Here is a 21,186-nt window from a genome sequence, read left to right as displayed (position 1 = left end):
TTTGCTTGGAAATCTGGAAAGCTAGATGCCATGTAAGTTTTAATAATGTTCTCCCCTATCCATATAAAACCATGAAATTTGCAACAGAAGCTAGCAACGAATTCATCAAAGTTTCCTCGGTTCCTTCTTCTCCTTAGGCTAACCTGCATCATCCTCTACGTTAGGCCCCTCCCTCGCCAAATATTGTTAAGATCAACTGTGACACCTCATGGTCAAAGGGTTCTTCGTGTTTGGGTCTTGGAGTGGTGGTAAGAGATGCATTTGGGAAGTTAATCATAGGTAAAGGAGCCAAGGGTACGACTGCCTCTCCCTTGGAAGCTGAGGCTAAATGTGCCCTTCTTGCTGCGAAATTGACAGTGCAAAATAACTTCTCCAAGGTGATTTTTGAATCCGATTCCGCGACATAGGTTTAGAGCATCAACAGCTCCTCCCGTCACTCTTGATGGGCCATTTTCCCTATCTTCAACAAGATTTGCAATTTTAGTCACCGGTTCCGATTCCTTCGTTGGTCTTAGATCCTTTGCCAAGCGAATTTTGGAGCCAACTGGGTTGCATCGCAGTGTAAAAGAAGGATGTGTCCGGAAGTCTAGGTGACCAGATCCCCATCTGCTCTCGACCATATTTTATCTAACGATGGTTTATTGTGTCCACATTAGGCCCTGGATCTTGGTTTTCAAGGAAGGCAACTAAAGCTTCGCTTCAAGTCATGCTATCATTCCTTGTTCATGTGGTGGGCGACTTGCCCTAGTTTTCTTATTCCTTTTTGTTTGTTTTCTGGCCTTAGTTTGTTGTTTTGGCCTTGTATTTGTTTTGGAGCTTTGCCTCCCTTTCAATAAATTTCTTGTTGACCAAAAAAAGAAAGGAGCAATCTTTTAGAAAAATTATCCTAATAATTTTAAATAGTGGATCCATGAAGGACAACCACAAGAGTTGGGAGAAAAATATAATTGATTTATAACATTCTAAAATTGTGTTCCCATTTCCCAACGTAGGATTGATTATATAAATGAATATTTATAATCTGGAAATATCGGTACATATTATGTCCATTCTAATGTTCTAAATGGGAATGATGGGTCTCAAATTATTTGTGCGGTGACATTTAGACAAGTATGTATAGTGTATTTTAAGAAGTACCAAATCCAACCTCTTTTATCAAATTTTAAGGGAATTGCAGTTTGTAAAAATTATCATGTTGATGAATAATTTGATATCTAACTCACAATTCATGGAATCTCATATTTCTCACCAACAAGTAACGAAATATACAACTAGTGTTGAGACCCAAATTAAACAGTTGGGAATGTCCAAGGCCCAACGTCTTACTTAACACATGACTTTGTTGTTGGGTATTTATTTTTAACGGAAATGAACAGTGATCGACCCAAAGGTTTGAAAGAACTTTTGACGTGGTAACAATGGGCGACATGACTGCTTTCTTTTCATACTGAAAGAGATTAATCAACCAAGTTTTGCATAAGAAAAGTGCTTTTTAATGGCAAAATTTGTAAATCCAAGAGGATCAAAACTCAAGTATCCAAGTGGGAGCTTATCCTCTGACAAATATCCCATCAACCACATGGGTAAAAGGGAATAAATTGAGTTACAAAGGCTTAATTCTGAAGGAAGAAATAATCTATTAAAGGCATCAAAATAAATAGAGAAAATAACACTCAACTCAACACAAAAAAACTTCTAAAAGCTTTGCAACCTACTTTTTTGATTATTCCTTCCTTCTGTAGTTTAAATATTCCCTTGTATTTATAACTCTGCTACTTACCTTTATAGTATCAATTTCCTATATTAAAGCCTTGTACCAGAACATTGCTTGTAAATGCAAGAACTTGCCTGACAGACATTGTAACTTGCCAACATAGGTTTAAAACTTTGCACGATTGCTTGTGTTTATGATTTATTGACATTTAGTGTTCTTTACTGCCATTTTACTAACGTTCCTTGAGTATTTGCAAGCACTATTCTTTCAGTTCTCATTTCATTTCATTCTACCTTGCTTTCTGTCTTTCTTTTTTTTACAAGGAATGCAAATTGAGTTGGATCATTACTGATCAGTTTGTGATTTTGGCATTCAATAGAACATAAATATAAAAGTCCTTCTCCTTAAGGGATAGAAAAGAACTTAAATATGGATTTAACCCCTCCATAGGAACAATCTTTTGAGAAGAATCAATTTATTTGTGGTGCAAGCAAATGACCTATATATACAACACTTAAAACTAAACAATTTGTTGGTTTTGGTTAGCAGTGGCACGTCTAAAAATAACTTTATTTGTAAGAGATCCTAAAAGTCTACTCAAGGCTTGACTAAGACACCTTCAAACTAATAAGAGTTCATCACTTACGCAGGGGAGAGTTGTGTGTGGATCTCGCAGCCAACAACTAGACTATAATTGTAAGCTGCAATTTTGTGTCTAACTGTGACATCCCGTCCCGGAAATATCGAAACGCACGTGTGAATTGTCAACTTTACCCCTAGTTCGTTTCTTTGACATTATTGGTTGTTTTGTGTGTTCTGGCATGTGCTGGGCCACACACACCCGCATTCACACTCACTGTCTCTCTCTGCCCTTTCTCTGTCTCTGTCTCTCATCTCCCTCTCCCTTTCCGTTCACCTTAATACGTACGGACACACACATAACTCCTCAAACCTTTGCAGATCGAGGAAACCAAGGGCACAGTTGAACTCGTGAAGCTCGTGCGAGTGCAACTATACCATTTTCAGGTGAGAAATACATCGTTTTCACGTCGATTCGACAATGGCAGTTTTGTGTACTGTTCATGCAAACCTTAATCTAGCATGTTTTTGGGATTTTTAAGGTCGTAGTTGTCTTAGTGAGGTCCCAAGGAGCCTCGGAGTGCTTCGTTGGACAAATTTGGACGTCGGGATCGTCCTGTTCGAAGTTGGCCGGTTTTGGATAGTTTGCACAGGTATGATCCCGTGAGTTTTAGCCCTCAAAACTTGTTTGGTTGTGTTCTACTAGTTTAGGGCTTCATTTTGGTTTAAAAATCACGAAAAACGGCTGAGAAACGAGTGAGAAAACTCGAGTTGCAGGTTTCCCAGTTTTCCGGCGCCGGCGACGGCACCGGAGATTGAACGGAGAAGGTGACGGAATATTCCGTCAAGTCTGACGGAATATTCCTGACGCCGTTAAAGGAATCTGTCAAAACTGACGGAATATTCCTAACGGCGTCAGTTGACGCCGTCCGTGTGCACCGCACGTGCCTGCGCGTGGCCGGCGCGTGTGGCCGTGCCTTGGCCGGCGCGTGGGGGCGAGTGCGGCGGAGGAAAATTTTTCTAAAAATATGGTTGTGATCCTGAGGTTGTGTAGAGCACGTTGGTATATTCATTTGTCCAAATTGAGCAATGTATGAGAAGTTATTACGAAAGTTAGGTTATGTGCTTTAAAGTTAACGTTTTTATAGCTATTTCGCATATAGGTGACACGTACCCCGAGGACGAGCGTGCACACGCGAGGCAGGGGGGCTACGACCCTTCCATATACCAGTGAGTGGGCTTTTGGTTTTCCGTATATACCTATATACTATATTTTCCCAGAAATTGAAATAATGTTTATTAGTTTATGCCATGCATTACATTATCGTTATTCATGCATCGTTGATTACGTTATTAGTTGCATATATATATATATATACATATGCATATTGGGTGCTGTGGACGCACAGGTAAGTGCCAGGTAAGCGTTATGCTCGTTTATGTTTCAGTTGTGGGTTGAGATAGTTAGAGAGCTCATAACCTGCACCCCCGGTGTTAGTGCTCCAGCCCAGAGTAGGGCACAGTCCTCCCGCACCACACGCTCAGCTTGGATCCAAGTTAGGTGCACAGTCCTGTCGTACAGACCACTATAGGTGGTTCCGACTTGTAGGTGACCCGCGATTATTCGCACAGCCTTCACGTGATCGTAGCACTAGAGCGTACATATGTATTACACCCAGGCCTGTCGTACAGACCACTTTAGGTGGTTCCGACTCGTGGGCAGGTTCAGATATTGAGATTGAGATTTGAGCTCTATATGCAGCCGTACAGGTCACGTTAGGTGACTCCGGCTGCCAGATTACATGTTATTGATATGATTTATACCTGGGCACTTGCATATCATTATGAGATTTCGGCATGGCATATTATTGAGCACATGGCATATATTTGAGCATGTTTAGCACATGTATTATGCGTATATATATTTTTTCTGGGAAGTATACAGGTTTTACGGCGAGGGGTTAGAAAGTATTTTCATACATGGTTTTCGAAAGATTTGTTTTTGCCCACTCACGCTTTTGTTTTGCGCCCTCCAGGTTCTAGTTGAGTAGCAGTTCCGGTGGTTTCCCAGAGGGCTTTTCCGGCACTTCTGACAGACACCTATCATTGTAGGGTCACCTTCGGGTGTACTATTGTCGTATATTTTCTTTTGGACTGCTGTAGACTTGCTCTGAATTTGTGACTCACACGCTAGCACTTGTATTATTACTTTGTATGCTAGTTAGTTTTTAATTATTCGTACTTTATATTACTATCTTATTAGCTTCCGCACGTGCACATGGTTACGTCACCTTCGTGTGATGGCCAGCACGCCCTGATCCCGGTCGGGGTGTGTCACTAATATTCCATTGTTTTAAGGGTAATACTAGGGGAACCAAATTTCTAAATCAAAATTTATAAACCAAATAATGTGGATTCTGATGATTGAATTATTACTTAAGTGTTGCTTAACGTGCTTATTTGCTATTGATGACATATCATTGAGTTTGAAAATTTAGTTTAAATTTTTGTTTCCCTAGCATTATTCTTGTTTTAAAGATCATGAAAAAATGCATTAAAAACCTCGTTAAGAAATTAGGGCTATCGAACGCCAGAACCCTGGAGGGACTTTGGTGAGCTTTTTAATTTTGGCGCGCTTTTTATTTTTTTATTTTCTAAATTTCCGCCATTTTCCCATATTTTTTCGGAAAAAATCATCAAATATTAAAGGGAACAATTGATGAGTAATCGTACCCTCCCTCTCCAGAAAAGTCGAACCCTGAACATGGCGACATGGCACATGTGCTCGGACGCCGGCAACAATTACCGGTGGTACCCGGACCCCAAGCCCGAAGCCATAAACGGCGTCGTTTGTCGTCCTAGTGAGAGTGATAGGAGCAGCAGCAGCCGGCTGCCGTCCATGGGGGATGTGTTGCTGCAAGGATGTTCTAAGCTGGCGGAGGCTGAGATTCGAAATCAGGTTGTTGAGGGAGGTGGGGCTGGGATGTTCCGCAACGGATTCGGAAAGCCCGTCGCCGTCAAACAATCTTCATTAGCCAAAGCATCTTCGTTGCTTCTTGGCTCCCAAATTGCAACACCCTCAGGTCCAGGCACGCTCACACTCTGCTCAGTTTCCATTTCAATTTCAGTTTCAATTTCAATTTTGACATCATTTTCTATGCAACCTCACGATTTAGGATTTAGGATTCAGGGGAAATATGAAAAATTGATTAAATTAGGAAGCTTTTGGGATTATAATTATTTGGATCAAATTTGTTTCTAAGTTCAAGGTGGGTGCGCAGGCCAAGTGCAAGCTACGATTATGAGTAGCAGAAGTGGATGTGGGGGCGGAGGTGCAGGTGGAGGCGGAGGCGGATGTGCAGGTGGTTTATCTAATTCCCTTTTCCACACTGGATCCGGTAAAATGGTTAATATATCCCCCGACAGTCTTGTCAGGGCGAAGACATTGCTTGGATTCCAAGACGATAATGCTCCCACCAAGATTGGGGGTTTTGGTTTTAACAGTGCTGCCCCGGTTGCAGGGACTCCTTTAATTATGAATAAGACTGTTTCACTGCAAACTAGATTTCAGAATGATCCCAACAGGTTTAATTTAACTCCGGATAAAGTTAAACCTTCATCAATCAAGTTCCATACAGCAGGAGCTAGATCTATATCTGTTTCTACTGATGCAATACAACGTGCAAGGAGTCTACTTGGTGACCCAGAGTTGGGAAATTTCTTCAATGAGGCCAATGCAGGTGACTTGGGTTTCTCATTTTCTAAAGGTAGTCCACATGATAACCGCACTCCCATTTCCCACCAGAAGAATATTAACAACTTTTTAACCAATACTTCTCCATCTCCACTGCAACCATTGTCTAATCAATTGCAGTCATCAGCTATAAGTTCGGGTACCAACCTGATTACTCAATTCAATGGTGTTAGCAATGAAACTGCTTCTAGGTCAAACAGTAAGTTAGCTTATCGGCAGAATTCCCTTAGCAAGACACAGAATACAGTAGATAACAATTGTTTGGAAAATGGTATTGGTTTGAGGACAAATCATGCTGGAATGCCACCAGCCACGCCCTTGTTTGATATTGGCACACTAGCTACAAATAATACACAGATGACTGGTGTAAAGAGGAGGCTGGGAAGAAGTTCTATTTCTCCATTCAAGACTCCTCCATCTCCACTCCAACCATTGTCTAATCAATTGCGATCGTCAGCTATAAGTTCGGGTACTAACCTCATTACCCAATTCAATGGTGTTAGCAATGAAACTGCTTCTAGGTCAAACAGTGAGTTACCTTATCGACAGAATCCCCTTAGTAAGACCCACAATACAGTAGAAAACAATTGTTTGGCAAATGGTATTGGTTTGAGGACTATTCATGCTGGAAAGCCGCCAGCCAAGCCATTGGTTGATATTTCAAATACTGTTGGCACCACTGCTATGAATACTACACAGATCACTGGTGTAAAGAGGAGGTTGGGAAGAAGTTCTATTTCTCCATTCAAGAAGCCTCGCACAAACTCCTCCACTCCATTGCATAGGAATGTTCCCCTTGTTCCTAATGGTAAAATTTACTAATCTCCTACGACAACTCCGTTTATATTGGTTACTAAATGTTATGCTATTCATTAAGCTACCATTCCATCAGGTGTGTCTACATTGTCCTCTGATCATTCATGTTCCAAAAGAAGGGTTTCTACACGATATCCTTCACCCGTGACTAGAATGTATGTGAAGAAATACTTTGGAATGCCGCGACCTGACCAGAACATGGTATGGGGACTAATAATTCTGTTAATTATCTCAACAGATTATCTATGCCTTGGCACTGATACCATTTTATGCACCAAATTTAGTTGGAGTGTTTATCAGATCCAGTGAGAAGAATCACTGCAACTAATGCGGAAAAGTATACGTTTCTTGATGAGTCTGGCTTAAACTGCATAGGAGCAGAAGCTTTTGTCCACATGCTGGGCTGTTATGGAGCGTCAATGCAATATACCTCCAGAGAGTAAATATTTCTGTCCTTAGATAATTTCCTTCAGCATTTCCTGATAGAAAAGAAATTAGAAGTAAAAAAATGGAGTTCATTTCTCTTTAGCTTGCACACATAATATTGAGATTATTGACGTATACAAAGTTTGGACAGAATTCATCAGTGAAACCTTAAATGCACTACACACTGAAAGTTAAAAAACAGCGTAGGACTCACTCACATCTCGAAGTTGTACATACAACTGGCATGATAGTATGGGTTGCTTGTGTTATCATCTTGGATTTGTTTGCAGTGTGTGCAACTTGTTGAATTTCATCAGTACCATGTATGCCAATGTTCTGCATCTTAGTTATTTCTAAACCACGTACCTGACGTTTTGTTGAGCATTCTTTAATTATTCCTCTATCAAGGTGGGTCACAAATCATTACAAGTGGGTAGTCTGGAAACTGGCTTGCTATGAGAGATATTATCCAGCTAAATCGTTTGGAAAATTCTTGACAGTCTCCAATGTACTCGAGGAATTGAAGTATAGGTATCCATACTGATAAGTTTATAATAATATAATCATACAGTTTACCCTTGGGGCTTTCCGGGAATCCACAATATCAATATGCACCTTATTTGGACAGATATGAAAGAGAAGTGAATCATGGTCACCGGTCTGCAATTAAGAAGATTCTGGAAGGAGATGCATCACCTTCTTCATTGGTGGTTCTATGCATTTCAGCTATTCGCTCAAATTGTGACCCAAATATGGAGACTAGCTCTGGAGCTGAAAATAGTAATGCTGCAAAACTCGAGCTTACTGATGGTTGGTAAGTAATTACCTTCATACACTTATATTGCATATAAAGATGGCATGTAAGATTATCTTGTCTAACAGGTATTCAGTGGATGCTGTTCTGGATGCACTCCTGTCAAAGCAGCTTGCTAGCGGAAAATTGTTTGTTGGACAGAAGCTTCGGGTAACTACTATGTTGCTCTAATTTTTGGTGCATCTCATTTAAGAACTAAACCATTCTGTTCAGATTTCTGCTTGCTTATAGTTTATTATGTCTTATGAAGATCTGGGGAGCAGCACTCTGTGGTTGGGCTGGGCCTGTTTCACCCCTCGAGGTTCTCAATGCTTTTGCAATTTTCCTGAAGTGAAAGTTCTAAAACGTTAAATCTTGTTGTTAGAGTGATTTCTCATGTTTGCTTCTGCTTCAGGTTTCAAAACAAGTCTCTTTACGGCTGCACATAAACGGAACATATAGAGCTCATTGGGCTGATCAATTGGGATTTTGTAAGAACCCTTTGGCATACATAATGTTTTGTTATATTGTCTTCCTGTGCATGATTTTCATATTTATTCCTACAGGTAAAGGTGTTTGTGCTCCCTTAGCATTTAAGTGTGCCAAGAGTGGTGGAGGTCCAGTCCCTCGCACTCTTGTAGGAGTCAAACGGATATACCCTGTTCTTTACAAGGAGAGGTAATGTGAAATATTTTATAGTTACTTGAGATGATACTGTATGTCATCTTCCGAATTATGAAATTAATCACTGTTCTTTATTTTCCTTCTAGGTTAAGTAATGGAAGATCTATTGTAAGATCCGAGAGGTTGGAGGCCCAAATGGTGGAATCACACCAACAGAGGTGTCTTTTCCGATAATTTACTTTTTGATAGTATTCATGCATCATGTTTCCTTTATTCATTCAAAATCTAGAATTTGTTAGCTGGTCTTTTAAATATTCTCCTGTCTGGTTGCTCTTGATTTATTTTTTCTTAACCCCAAGTATGCTAAAAGGGTTCCTATTTTGTCACATATGGGTCTTGGTTTGCTGGAAGCTACATGATGGTTCTGGAAGGTCTTTTATAGCTTAGGAGAAACTATTAAATGAAATTACATGATTATTTATGATATGCTGTACTAGATGGTGCAGGAATGCATGAGCTTAGTTGGGGGTATGCTGAAATGGATGACTGGCTTTCCTAATAAGCAACGAATAAATAGAAACTGCTTTTGATGAAAAGTTACTTTTATAACTTAGAAGAAACTATTAAATGAAATTACATGATTATTTATGATATGCTGTACTAGATGGTGCAGGAATGCATGAGCTTAGTTGGGAGAATTAAATATGATGAAATGGATGACTGGCTTTTTTAATAAGCAACGAATAATTAGAAAGTGCTTTTGATGAAAAGTTAAAATATGATCTTGGGAGTGGCAATATTATTCTTATAAGAATTGTCAATTGTTAACTCATAAGCATCCCAAGAAGGGTCTTATTGCACAGAGGGTGATTTTTCTTTCATCAACAGCCTTAATACAATTTTGGTTAAATTATTGAGTGAAAGTAGAGTATGATTCTGCAAGATGTAAGGGTAGTGATGAGGAATATAAATATTAAGGATTACTAATTCTTTAGATTTAAACTCATGGGGTTGCTATTCTTCAGAGCTAATAGTTTTGTGTGCATATATACTCAGAACATGAATTCATTTCATATCAAATAAACTTACACTTCCGTAGATTAAATGACACTCATATTCTCTCATTCTACAATCATATATAAAAATAGCAATCCATATTTCAACCAATTTTACAACAAGAAGTATTATTCCACATTTACAGTAGATATTTAGTGAAATATGAACATAAGTGAAGTTTTATCTTAGGATTCATCAAAAATAATTTGTTTTTGGTGTTATATCAGTAATTTTCCTAAGCGATGCATTTGACCTTTGATGTAAAGTGGGAGTTGAGAAAATTTGAAATATGAACATATTTGAAGTTTTATCTTAAAATTCATTCTAAAAAATGATTTCCTTTTGGGTGTTACATCACAGCTGACCCCACTTAGTGGGATAAGGCTTGGTGTTTGTTAATGTTATATCAGCAATTTTCAAAAGTGATGAGTTGGAACTTTGATTTAAAATGTGGGGGTTGAACTCTCTCCCTCTCTCTCTCTAAACATACTCTCTTGCAAGACTATTCCTATGTGCTGAGGTTGATATTTCTCTTGAGTGCAGGCGCTCTAATGTTATAGAAGGCGTTATCTCTGAGTTCCAAAGAGGATTAGAACATTCGCATTTGTGTAATGATAGCGATGATGAAGGAGCAAAACTCTTGAAGATACTACAGACAACAGCTGAACCTGAAATTTTAATGGCAGAAATGAGTGCAGAACAGTTGAAATCTTTTACCAAATATCAAGCAAAACTAGAGGTGGGTTTGAAATGTTTTGTTTGAATTTATGTCTGATGTAGAATGACATTTTAATCGAGGAAGGTTTGGATTTAGGCCATCAAACAGTCGGACATGGAGAAATCAATTCTGAAAGCACTGGAAGATGCTGGCTTAAGTGAGAGGGAAGTCACGCCATTCATGAGGGTGAGGGTGGTTGGACTAACAAGAAAATTATACCAAGGGAAAGACAGTTCCAAAGAAGGCTTAATAACAATCTGGAACCCATCCGAGAAACAGGTGAATCCAAGTGTGTTTCGTTGTATGGATCCCCTTTTAATAGCTATTCGGTTGATCTCTTTTCTCTGTCCCTGCTGCCTCTCTTATCCCTTGTGTGTTTATCAAACATAAATGACGAATATGCTCCACTGAAAATTTATTCACTGAATGTTACAATGCTACTTATGAACATTATCAAGTTTATTTTCTGGTAGAGCAGAAGTCTGAGCTGGTCGAGGGATGTGCATATAGCATTTCTGGACTTATACCAACAAGTTCTGATGGAGATATTTTAAAATTGCTGGCAAGAGGATCAACAACAAAATGGCAGCCTTTATCTCAGCAGGCAATAAACTACTTCAAGTAAGTATTATTTATGTAGTTTATTTTTCTTTATTTTCTTTATACTTCTTTTACTAAAGGGATCAAATCCACCTCAGGCCATTTTTCAGTCCTCGCGAATCAGTCTTATTGTCAGATTTGGGTAAAGTTCCTCTCTCCAGGTTATTCCTAAGCTAAGCCTATGCTTTTTCTATTGATTTTTCTGCTTGTCTCCAGAGAAAAGTAATGTGGAATTAGTTGATTTAGTTTATTTTTTGGGTTGTGGGGGGTTGTTATGCAGTGAATTTGATATTGCTGCATCCGTTGTGTTTGTGGGAGAGGCTTATATAGCTGCTCAGCAGAAGAAACAGTGGGTGTTTGTGACAGACGGCTCCAAATCTGAATTAAAATCGGAAGGATTTTGTGATTCTCTACTTGCAATCTGCTTCTCTTCACCATACATTGACAATGTTTCAAATGCTCCTATAAACTATAACCTCACAGGATCTACGGTACGCAATGTATCTTCTCAGTTATTTTCAGAACATCACTGATTCAAATCATTGTGTGAAGCACAACTAGTATCTAGAAATAGAATATGTAGGTGGCTTTTTTGGTTTCTTTTAATCCTACGTTTGAATAGATCTGATGTTGACTGAAATCTGTATAAATCGATATAGATAGATGCCTGAATGCTTATGTCTGAATGATATGTAGGAAGTAGTAATAACTCATTACTGTATCTCCAATAGGCCTATGTGGTTTTCATCCTTAGACATCGAGTCGTGGGGTTGCTGTCATACTAAAATTGCTATCACCATTTACCACTCTCGTGTTTTAAATTTCCTGTTTACAGGTTGGGTTTTGTAATCTGACCAAGAGAGAAAAGGACGAAATGAATTCCCTTTGGGTAGCTGAGGCTGCAGAAAATTCAGCTTACTTTTTAACTTTTGACAATCCATGTTGTTCTCATCTCAAAGATGCTGCTGCCTCTAGTGAAAGATGGAAAAGGATGTCTAGCCTGGTCTGGATTTTGAAACCTATGTGCAGTTAATCGTACTATCTGTGTCGTTCTCTGAGTACTGATCAGTTTCCTTTCATGACGCAGACTATCAATAGGCTAAAGGAGAGAGTTCTATTTATTATTGGGGCAAGTAAATGACAGGTGGTGAAAGTAGCTGATTTCAGTTATTTGCAGTGTAAGTCTCTTGATGTACATGTACCGCTCTTCATTGACATCGATGAGGGCGTTATCATCAACTTCGCAATATAGTTTGAGCTAGCTTCTCTTGCTTAAATGCTTTTGAAGATTGATGTCTGACTTATTTCCCTGTCCACAGATTTTGGTCATCAACATCCAAATCTAATAGGCACGAGTTTCGTCTGGGAAGTAACTGTTAAAAGCATGAATGCTGGGAAGGTAGCATCTAACTTTGTACGCCATTTTTGTGTTGTTACTCTTGCTCTCATATGGTGACCGTTCTCTTGGTGACCAAGACATTACCCAAATGGGATGTGTATGCGGGACTTGTGAGACATGATAATACGGTACACATGTAAATATTTTTGTGATCCAAAAGCATTTTTAATTATTTTAAAAGCATTTCACATGAGCATTAGCTCAAACAAACTCATCTTGTTGATCGCGTTACAAATGCTTTTGGATGACTGATTGCACGGTGAGTATATACATAAACACTTGAGATAGGATATATCTTATCAACCAAAGATCACTTGAGAATCTGAGAGCATCCCCAAATTCTGCTCTTACATGAATTAGATCATCCAAGATCACCACCCCTTGTACAAGGTTTGTTAATGTGTATTTAATGTGTATATATACAAATTAACAAACCTTGTACAGGGGGTGGAAACCACACTTTGTTAATGTACAAGGGGTGGAAATCTTATATACATATATACACACACACACATGTATGTACTAAATTTTCCCTCTAACATCCAGTTAAGAAATAGTGTGGTACTAGTGTTCAATTTCAGAAATAGTCAATCTTCAGTTTAAGAAATAGTGTTAGTAACATTGTTCAGTTCATAAATAGTGATAGTATCCGTGTTCAGTTTTCAGAAATAGTTAGTGTTCAATTTAAGAAATAGTGTAGCATCTGTATTCAGTTTCAGAAATAATTAGTTTACGAAATATTCAATTTCGAAAATAATCAGCTTCAAAAATAGGCACTGAAACTACAAATTTTCGACTACTTATCCCTTATTCGGCTATCAATCCGAACACTCTATCTTGGCTCCTGCACTCAAATCCATAAATATTTTTCTTGATCGATTCTTATACTGGTGTAGTGAGTTTCCCAAGCGAAAAACCCAAGAGTTTCTTATAATCAAAATGCCAATTTTTTCCCATAATCCCACTATTGGGCTAAGGAAGCCACCTATGGGACAAACACGAGTCGTCCTTTGTCAAAAAGACAACAATTTGGTGATCTAGATATTCAACACATTGGCTAAGTAACTTAATATAACACCATTCCTAAGCTGGAAGATCTATCACCTACTGAGGTTGTCGATGTTTCAAATGATAAGCTTGTTGGATTATTCCAATGTAAATCAATCTTAAATGGTATGCAACATATAATAGGAATGTAATATTGGAGATTAATGTAGATATTCTGATTTGATTTTCTAAAGATATCAATCTTATTATAGGTGTCTTGTAATACAAGTAAGATTGATGGAGTCTTTGACTTTAAGTGATTATGATACCTAACTGATGGGCTAAAAAAGTGGAATTTGGGAGTCCTTTATGGAGAACCTTAATGCCTTAGCCAGTATAAATACTATGGTCCTTGCAAACCCTAGATACACAACAAACGCTTCTCATAAAGTAGTTGAATCTGCTAGGTACTTTGTAGAAGACTTTGGTATTGCCACAACTTTCATCCTCTTCGCTTGGTCTCCAGTGGTTAGCGTCTCATGATTAGGTCAACCAACTCCTTGTTTTGTGTTTTAATTATATAACCATATAAGGTTTACAAAGCTACCTAGTCGAATTTCATCTCCTCCAAGTGAAGAATCAGCTGAATCTCGGCCTCCTCAAATAGCTCAACCTTAGCTTCCTTAAGAGCTATGAACTTAATCCCCACTTCAGGCACTGTCATCTTATCTAATATTATACGCAAAGAAAGTGGTTCTTACCATTTCGGTTTTCATGACAAATTTGATTTCAAGGTAATTAATTTTACCACACTTAAAACAGTAGAATTAAATAAATTAAACAATAAAATCCAGAAACTTTAACATCATCAAAGCAACAGAGGTTTAATAGCTTCACGTCATAGTGAGGTTGCGTTGGTTCAACCACAACAGGAGCAGCTATAGTTGCAACACCCATGATTCTGTATAAATAAAATTGAAAAGCTACATAAGTTAGAGCACTACAGAGTTAAGTTTTGCAAGAACCAACACAAATATATTAATAATTCCTAATAGCTTCCAATAAGAATCAAGATTAAAATAAATTAAATTGAAGAATTGAGACCTAACACCAGATATTCCTACAAATCAAGTTATAAAGTTGAGAAAAAGTATAATATAAAATAGCAAAAAAATGAAAGAAAATGAGAAAATGATACAAATTCTTAAATTTCTTAATTCGATTCACATACCCAACTAAAAATTTGAGCTTAAATCTTGATAAAAAGGAACAACAAAACAAAGAATTAAATCAGCAAAATGTAGATAAGACTTTCACTTAAAAACAATATATAATTATGGATCTTCACTCGAAAATCCGATGACACTTATGTGTGGAGAAATGTGTTAAATTCTCTTACCAACCTCCCAAACTTCTCAAATGCATCTTCACTCGAAATGAGCTAAATCTCAAACAGTGACAAAGGAAGAACTAAATCAACTTCTATGATTGCACCATCGTGTACCGTCCTGCTTATGCAAACATGGTCATCTATGACTTCAGTAGAAAAACACATGTATGCTTGAACACTCTTTAGCCTGTCCTATTCCACCTTAAGTAGAACTCACGAGTACTAATGTGACGTTATTTACTAATCATCAGAAAATCTTGTTGGCTAATTTTCAAGTTCAGACCTTTCTACTTTTGACTTGGGATGAAAAAGAAGATTGCTTAGTGGTTAAGAAAATACTTGATTTGTCTATAGGTCAAATTAGAAAGAAAGAAATCATTCGAGCAGTTATAATCATTTCCTTTATGTGAATGGAGATGGGGAAATATCACCATAGACTTCTTGTACGAGATCTCTTGTATACGTGGAGATTATGATGATGTTTTAGTGATTGTCAACCGAATCGACAAGTCAGCTTACTTTCCGTTCGTCCAAAGGGACTATATTTTTGCCATTGAGTAAAATTTCTCATTCTTAACTTTATTAGATTTTCTGGTGTTTTGGTTAGCATCGACTCTATGTTTCTATATTCAGCTCCATCTACTGGAAAGCATTCCAGTCAACCTTGGGTACGTGTCCACCTTACAACACTTCATACCTTTCCTGAGATTGATAGCCTGTCCAAGAGAACCACTCTAACACTGAAGGTTTAATTGAGACCATTAGTTCTTCATTTTCCCTATAAACCTTCTACTAAACGAATCTTTATTGTTGGTGATTGGGTATCTTTGCCACTAACTTTATAGCAAGAGGCTGCGAATATTTGTAAGAGAAAAAGATTATGTTCCCACCTATTAGATTGTATTAGGCTATCTATCAAGTTGAAAAGGTTACGCACCGGCTCGACTTGCCACCGTAGGATCAAATTAGTTACTTACACATGTTCATGCATTAGAGTTATGCATTCAATCTAGTTATCTTGTACTTTAGATTTGATAGACTTGTGTTGACTTTCAAATTATTTTAGTGTTCATTTAGCCTTCTCGACATGGTTTCTCATTATCCGATTAGACACATTGACACATGATCATACTCGTTCTTCGAGGAAGATCTAGTATGATTGAATTTCGAGGAAGAAATTTCTATAAGGAGGGTAGATTGTGACATCCTGTCCCTAATTTAATATTATTTTATCCCTAACCGTGGAAAATTATGAAAATGCCCCTGACGGGTGAAAATCCTTCGTGAACTTTCAAGTCCTTATCATTCTATTCCTTTGCACATATTTTCAGGTGGTACATGTTCTTGCAAACACGTAAGCGTGAACGGGTGTAAATTGGTAATTTGCATGTTTCCCAATGAAGGGCAAAATGGTAATTTTGCACTCTCAAAAATTTATTGCTTGTGCATCGAGACAACAGTGAGTTGTCGGTATTGCAGGCTGTAGACTGTAATATCAATGACTTATTCGTTGGGTTCATTAAACAAGTGGGCATGTAGGCCCGTCTATGTTAGTATTTTATTAATTAGGTTTCATACCTAATTAATTAATATTTTTGTTTGACCCAAAGACACACACACACATATGCTTGAAGTACTTGACGATACGAACCCGTGGATGCAAGCGGGACTAAATTCAATGCTATGATGAAGATTTTATGAAACACCTAATACCAAGGGCATTTTCATAAATTCAATATTCTAGATAATTTGCCCTTTCTTATTTTAATATTTTATTGTGAGATTTTTCTGTTCGTTGGGACTCACCCACAAGGGACTCCCCAATTTGAAATCTCTCTCGTGTCTTCTGTGATCTCTTTTTTCCTTTACACTCTCATTTTCACTCTCTCTCTCTTAAACTCTCTGTTGATGCACAAAATCGGCGAGGACTTTGGTACAAAAGAAAGTGTGAAGTTTGTGACCTTCGCTAGGTTGCTCTGGTCATTAGTGTGGATAAGTATGTAAATGAATAAAGACAAGGAAGCAAATAACACAAGATGTACGTGGTTTACCCAGATTGGCTACGTCCATGGAGTAGAGGAGTTCTCATTAGTTGTGAAGGGTTTACACAAATACATAGGTTCAAGCTCTCTTTTAGTGAGTTGTAGTGAATAGTTTAGTACAAATGACCTTAGGGATTATTGTGGGAGAATGATCTCCTTTTATAGACGAGAGTTTCTAGCTTTGTTCTAACATTGACACGTGTCGTGTTGTGATTGGCCTCTGATATCGACACGTGTCGCGCTATGATTGGCCTCTGATACCGACATGTGTCGTGTTGTGATTGGCCTCCTGGTTGGAGGAAAAGTCTTGTGGGTCCTTGACAGTATGCTGTTGACCGGTGCTTAGTAGTTTCGGGATTGGTCGAGTATGGTACAAATAGTGCTCCCCTAAGTTCCCGAGTGAGGGAAGCTCCTCGGTTGGGGACTTGCAAGATCCAAGCCATTGAGTAATCACGAAACTTCCAAGTATCAAATTGTGGTGTCACCTTCACTTGCCTTCTCTGTCCTGTAAGTAGATGTAGCATCTTCCCTTGGAAGTATTTTTCCTTCATCTAGTAGTGGTATCTTTAGTTGGCGTTAACGCACAAGGTAATGTATCATTTTCATTTGAAGTTTACTTGTAGTTTCGGGTTTGGTCAATGATGCGAGATTTATACGCACACAAATTAAACCCTCTTTTCGTCAAATTATAGTATATGTATAAGTAGGGATCGTTCTGGACCGGGGATTAGGAGGGATTGTTAATCACTTGGATTTGACTCAAAAACGTAAAAACACAATATAAAACACTAAACTAGACTCAAAGAATGTAAAACTAAACTTTAAAACACTAAGACAAACCAAAGACTCAAAATGCTTTTAAAAACACAAACTAAAATGATTTCTAACTAAATTGACATTAAAGTAAAGGGGGATTTAAGTTTATACGAAAATTGAAATAACGAAACAAGTTAAATAAACTAGACAGAATGTAAATATGAAATTGATGAAATGGAATGAATGGATGATAGAATAGCTAAGGGGGTCATCTCCACATATGTTACACTTGCATAATAAAAAGATTTCCAGTTGATCTTTCGATAAATTATGAAACTCATCACCCCGGGTTAATTAGGTCCGCTTAAATTAACCGTCAAGTTTTCCTTAAGTTAATGAATTGGATGGGTTAGCGCAACGCAATTCACAACATTCTCCAAAAGTCCTTTACGTGAACAGCACAATAAAGATATAATCAAAGATCATTAAGCATTATGAAAACTATAAGTGTTGACGAGGCATTCGTTACTATGATGAGCATGAAACTCGTGCCAAGAATTCATTTAACGCGATTGTTTATAAGCAACCTCCACTACTTGTGAATATAAGTTCATAACGATTAGGTGAAAATCACTTATATTCTAGCGTCATATTCATGCATGAAAATTAAGCGCGCATTCTTAATAAACATACATAAATAAGTTATCAATCAAACGGTTAAACAAATTGAATCAACAACTTATGAAATGCAATTAGAAGTAATCAAATCAAAATGCAAGCATAAACATATATTTCGAATCACCCCCTAGCTAAGGGGGGGTTTAGTTCCTCATACAAAACAAAGAGAATTAAAATTAAACATTGAAATCAAAGAAACACCTAAACATTCCAACAACTCAAACTTGAATTGTATGAACGTTTAGGCCCTCTTCTCTTCCTCTTTATTGTAGCATAAGGTCTAAGGATAGTTGGTTTGGGGGAATGGAAGTGTGGAATGGAGTGAGGAGTGATGGAAATGGAAAGATGGTTTTTGGATTCTAAGGGAGACTCACGGCTAAGAGAGAAAGGGATGTGTTTGTGGTGTGTTGTGTATAAAATGAGATGTCCATGAATGAATGAATGCAAGGGTATTTATAGGAGTAGTGGAGGGAACATATGGCTATGTCATTTGTAGGTGAAGTAGGTGGATGTTGTAGGTGAGTAGGAGGATGTTGTAGGTGAAGTAGGTGGATGTTGTAGGTGAGTAGGTGGATGTTGTAGGTGAAGTAGGTGGATGTTGTAGGTGATTATGAGTGATAAGTGATAAGTGTATGATATGTTAAGTGATAAATGAATGTATGATATGATAAGTGGTGAATGATAAGTGGTAGTGTTTAAGTATTTAAAATAGGGAACAAAGCCCTTCCTTGCATGGCAAGGAAGGGAGACACAAGGAAACACACGACAATGTCCTAAGGTTGCTAGGAATGTTGTTTTTGTGTTCTAAAATGCGTAGGAGTTTTCAATGATGCTCAAACATGAGGTCTTTTTAGGATTTAACTTTCCTACTTCAAGTCTTCAATTTCGTCCAAACTTTGGCTCCATGGATAAGCTATCCAATCCATGCCCAAAAATGCTCCAAATAGCCTCAAAATGCACTTTCTTGCTCCCTAAGCCCTTAGAACCTGAAAACACACAAAAGAAGCATAAAGAACTAAAATAACTAAAGAAACATAACGTAAATGTACGGGAACAAGCCATTTAAGTCGCATGAATATGCTCCTATCAAATACCCCCACACTTATCTTTTGCTAGTCCTCGAGCAAAACAAAACAACAAAAGAACACGAAACTAGACAAAACGAACAAAACACAACCTACACCTTCCAACAATCGTCTAATGGATTTCCAATGCACATGACAAGTTAAAAATCATTAGTCCCATAGATTTTTGTCATCTTCACACTTAAGTACATTCTTACTCATAGTCACCACATATTATTTCACAAATAAGCATTTAAAACCATGTTTTGAATGTAGTAACATGCCTTAGAGAATTTGCTCAAATCCTTACAAGATATGCACTCGTTTTTCACACAGATTTTCTGACTACACACCCTAAACTAGTTATATGTGAGAAGATTGATGTAAACATAAAAACGAACACTCACATATATGTATTTCAAAGGAAGCAATTTCTGGAGTTAATAAGCATGTTTAGATATGATCTCATGAATGGAATGCTACTACTTAGATGCGAGAACCAGTGACACCATATGCTCATACCAAGTTCAAACTCCACAATTGAAATACATAACACTTAAGATTGAAGTCACGGGTTATAATGGGGCTTGGGGTGTTTGGATAACAAAGAAGGAGTACGGAAAACAAAGGTTCTTTAAGCAATAGTGAGCAAAGTAATGAATTAGACATTTAGAATTCCCTTTAGAACGCAAAAATCAACTTTGAACACCCAAGGGGGAATCACACAAAACTTAGGGCCATATTCAACTTTTTTGGATCCTTTCTTCAACCATCAACGCTTGTGAGTTCATCCTTACTTATTTTCACTCTTTTTTTTTTTTTTTTTTTTTTTTTTTTTTTTTTTTTTGAATCTCAAAACATATATATAAACTTAAGAACAAACTTTCACTCCCCCACACTCATTTTCTTGCATAATGTAACTCAAAAGGAATTCATTTTCCGTCATGCTTACTATGCTTCAAGAACAAGGGTACAGATGGTCCTAATCTAGGCTAGGTAAGGGGTGATGTGGTTAGCAAAGAAAATAGGCTAAACGAGGCTCAACGGGGTTAAGACTTTACAATATATACGAAATATAGGAAGTAAGGCTATTTGGCTATGATGGCAACTACACAACTTCATCTTGATATATGTTATGCAATTCAATGTCATGCTTTGAATGAAACGGATATAAGTTCTAGCATTTAGTTCTATCATGATACAATTGCATTCTAAGTAGCAACCGAGCAAGGAATAATGAGATCATGCAACAACTTAAGAAAACAAAGAATCACAGAAAATAACTCTCCAAAGAAAGTAATGGCTCGAGTCTCACAGGGTTGTAGCATTTGTTTGAGTTTCTTCCTTCAAGCATGTTACAAAAACGAATTTTTCTTTTATGATTGCATGTGAAGTCATACATTATAACCATAACCAAGCATATACCAAGAGTAAATCAAACATTCATCCCTGTTTATAACTCTCTTTAACAGTCATGCAATTACAAACCAAATTCTTGTCATTTTGTTGGAAGGTACCCTAAGACACAAACACACAAAAACGACTGAAAACACTCTTTTTAGGCTTTTCAAAACATATTTTTCAAATTTTTATGTGATTTTCGGAGTTATAAAACAAAACACAAAAAAAAAAAAAACACTCTAAAACAACTTAAAAACACCTTAAAACAGTAAGGAACAACATTTGAAGTTATGGGTGATAAAATCTCACGAATTTGTATCAACGACATTGGTTACCCCCCCACACTTAAATCAAACATTGTCCTCAATGTTTTATGCATAGATTCACAT

The 21,186-nt window shown here is 37.5% G+C and overlaps 1 protein-coding gene across 5 annotated transcripts; it reads left to right on the top strand.

Moving 5' to 3' along the window:
• Positions 1-4,844: 4,844 nt before the first annotated feature.
• Positions 4,845-12,689, top strand: LOC148699412 (protein BREAST CANCER SUSCEPTIBILITY 2 homolog B-like). Of its 5 annotated transcripts, none has more exons than XM_088699984.1 (19): positions 4,845-5,376; positions 5,575-6,855; positions 6,940-7,064; positions 7,148-7,302; positions 7,698-7,820; positions 7,918-8,103; positions 8,172-8,253; positions 8,354-8,404; positions 8,498-8,573; positions 8,649-8,760; positions 8,853-8,924; positions 10,306-10,501; positions 10,577-10,759; positions 10,959-11,101; positions 11,179-11,241; positions 11,361-11,571; positions 11,916-12,083; positions 12,168-12,258; positions 12,400-12,689. In XM_088699984.1, the coding sequence occupies exons 1-18, from the start codon at positions 5,013-5,015 to the stop codon at positions 12,219-12,221; spliced, it is 3,645 nt and encodes a 1,214-aa protein (XP_088556110.1). In that variant the 5' UTR covers positions 4,845-5,012; the 3' UTR covers positions 12,222-12,258; positions 12,400-12,689. The 5 variants fall into 5 exon arrangements, 2 of the variants coding, with proteins under 2 accessions (XP_088556110.1, XP_088556106.1); XR_015966519.1 differs by having other exon boundaries at positions 4,906-5,382; positions 10,954-11,101; positions 11,179-11,222; XR_015966518.1 differs by having other exon boundaries at positions 4,908-5,382; positions 11,179-11,222.
• Positions 12,690-21,186: the final 8,497 nt, after the last annotated feature.

Source organism: Pyrus communis, chromosome 1 (assembly GCF_041283825.1).
Source record: "Pyrus communis isolate YQ-2024b chromosome 1, ASM4128382v1, whole genome shotgun sequence".
NCBI lineage: Eukaryota > Viridiplantae > Streptophyta > Magnoliopsida > Rosales > Rosaceae > Pyrus > Pyrus communis.
The sequence above is the reverse complement of the archived record's forward strand: the minus strand, read 5'-3'. Positions and strand labels throughout refer to the sequence as shown.

Coding starts and splice junctions, on each gene's coding strand:
- LOC148699412 (XM_088699980.1), top strand. CDS start 5,013: ATGAGTAATCGTACCCTCCCTCTCCAGAAAAGTCGAACCCTGAACATG. Junction 10,760..10,958: donor GGAACCCATCCGAGAAACAG/GTGAATCCAAGT, acceptor CTGGTAGAGCAG/AAGTCTGAGCTGGTCGAGGG. Junction 11,102..11,178: donor CAGGCAATAAACTACTTCAA/GTAAGTATTATT, acceptor AATCCACCTCAG/GCCATTTTTCAGTCCTCGCG.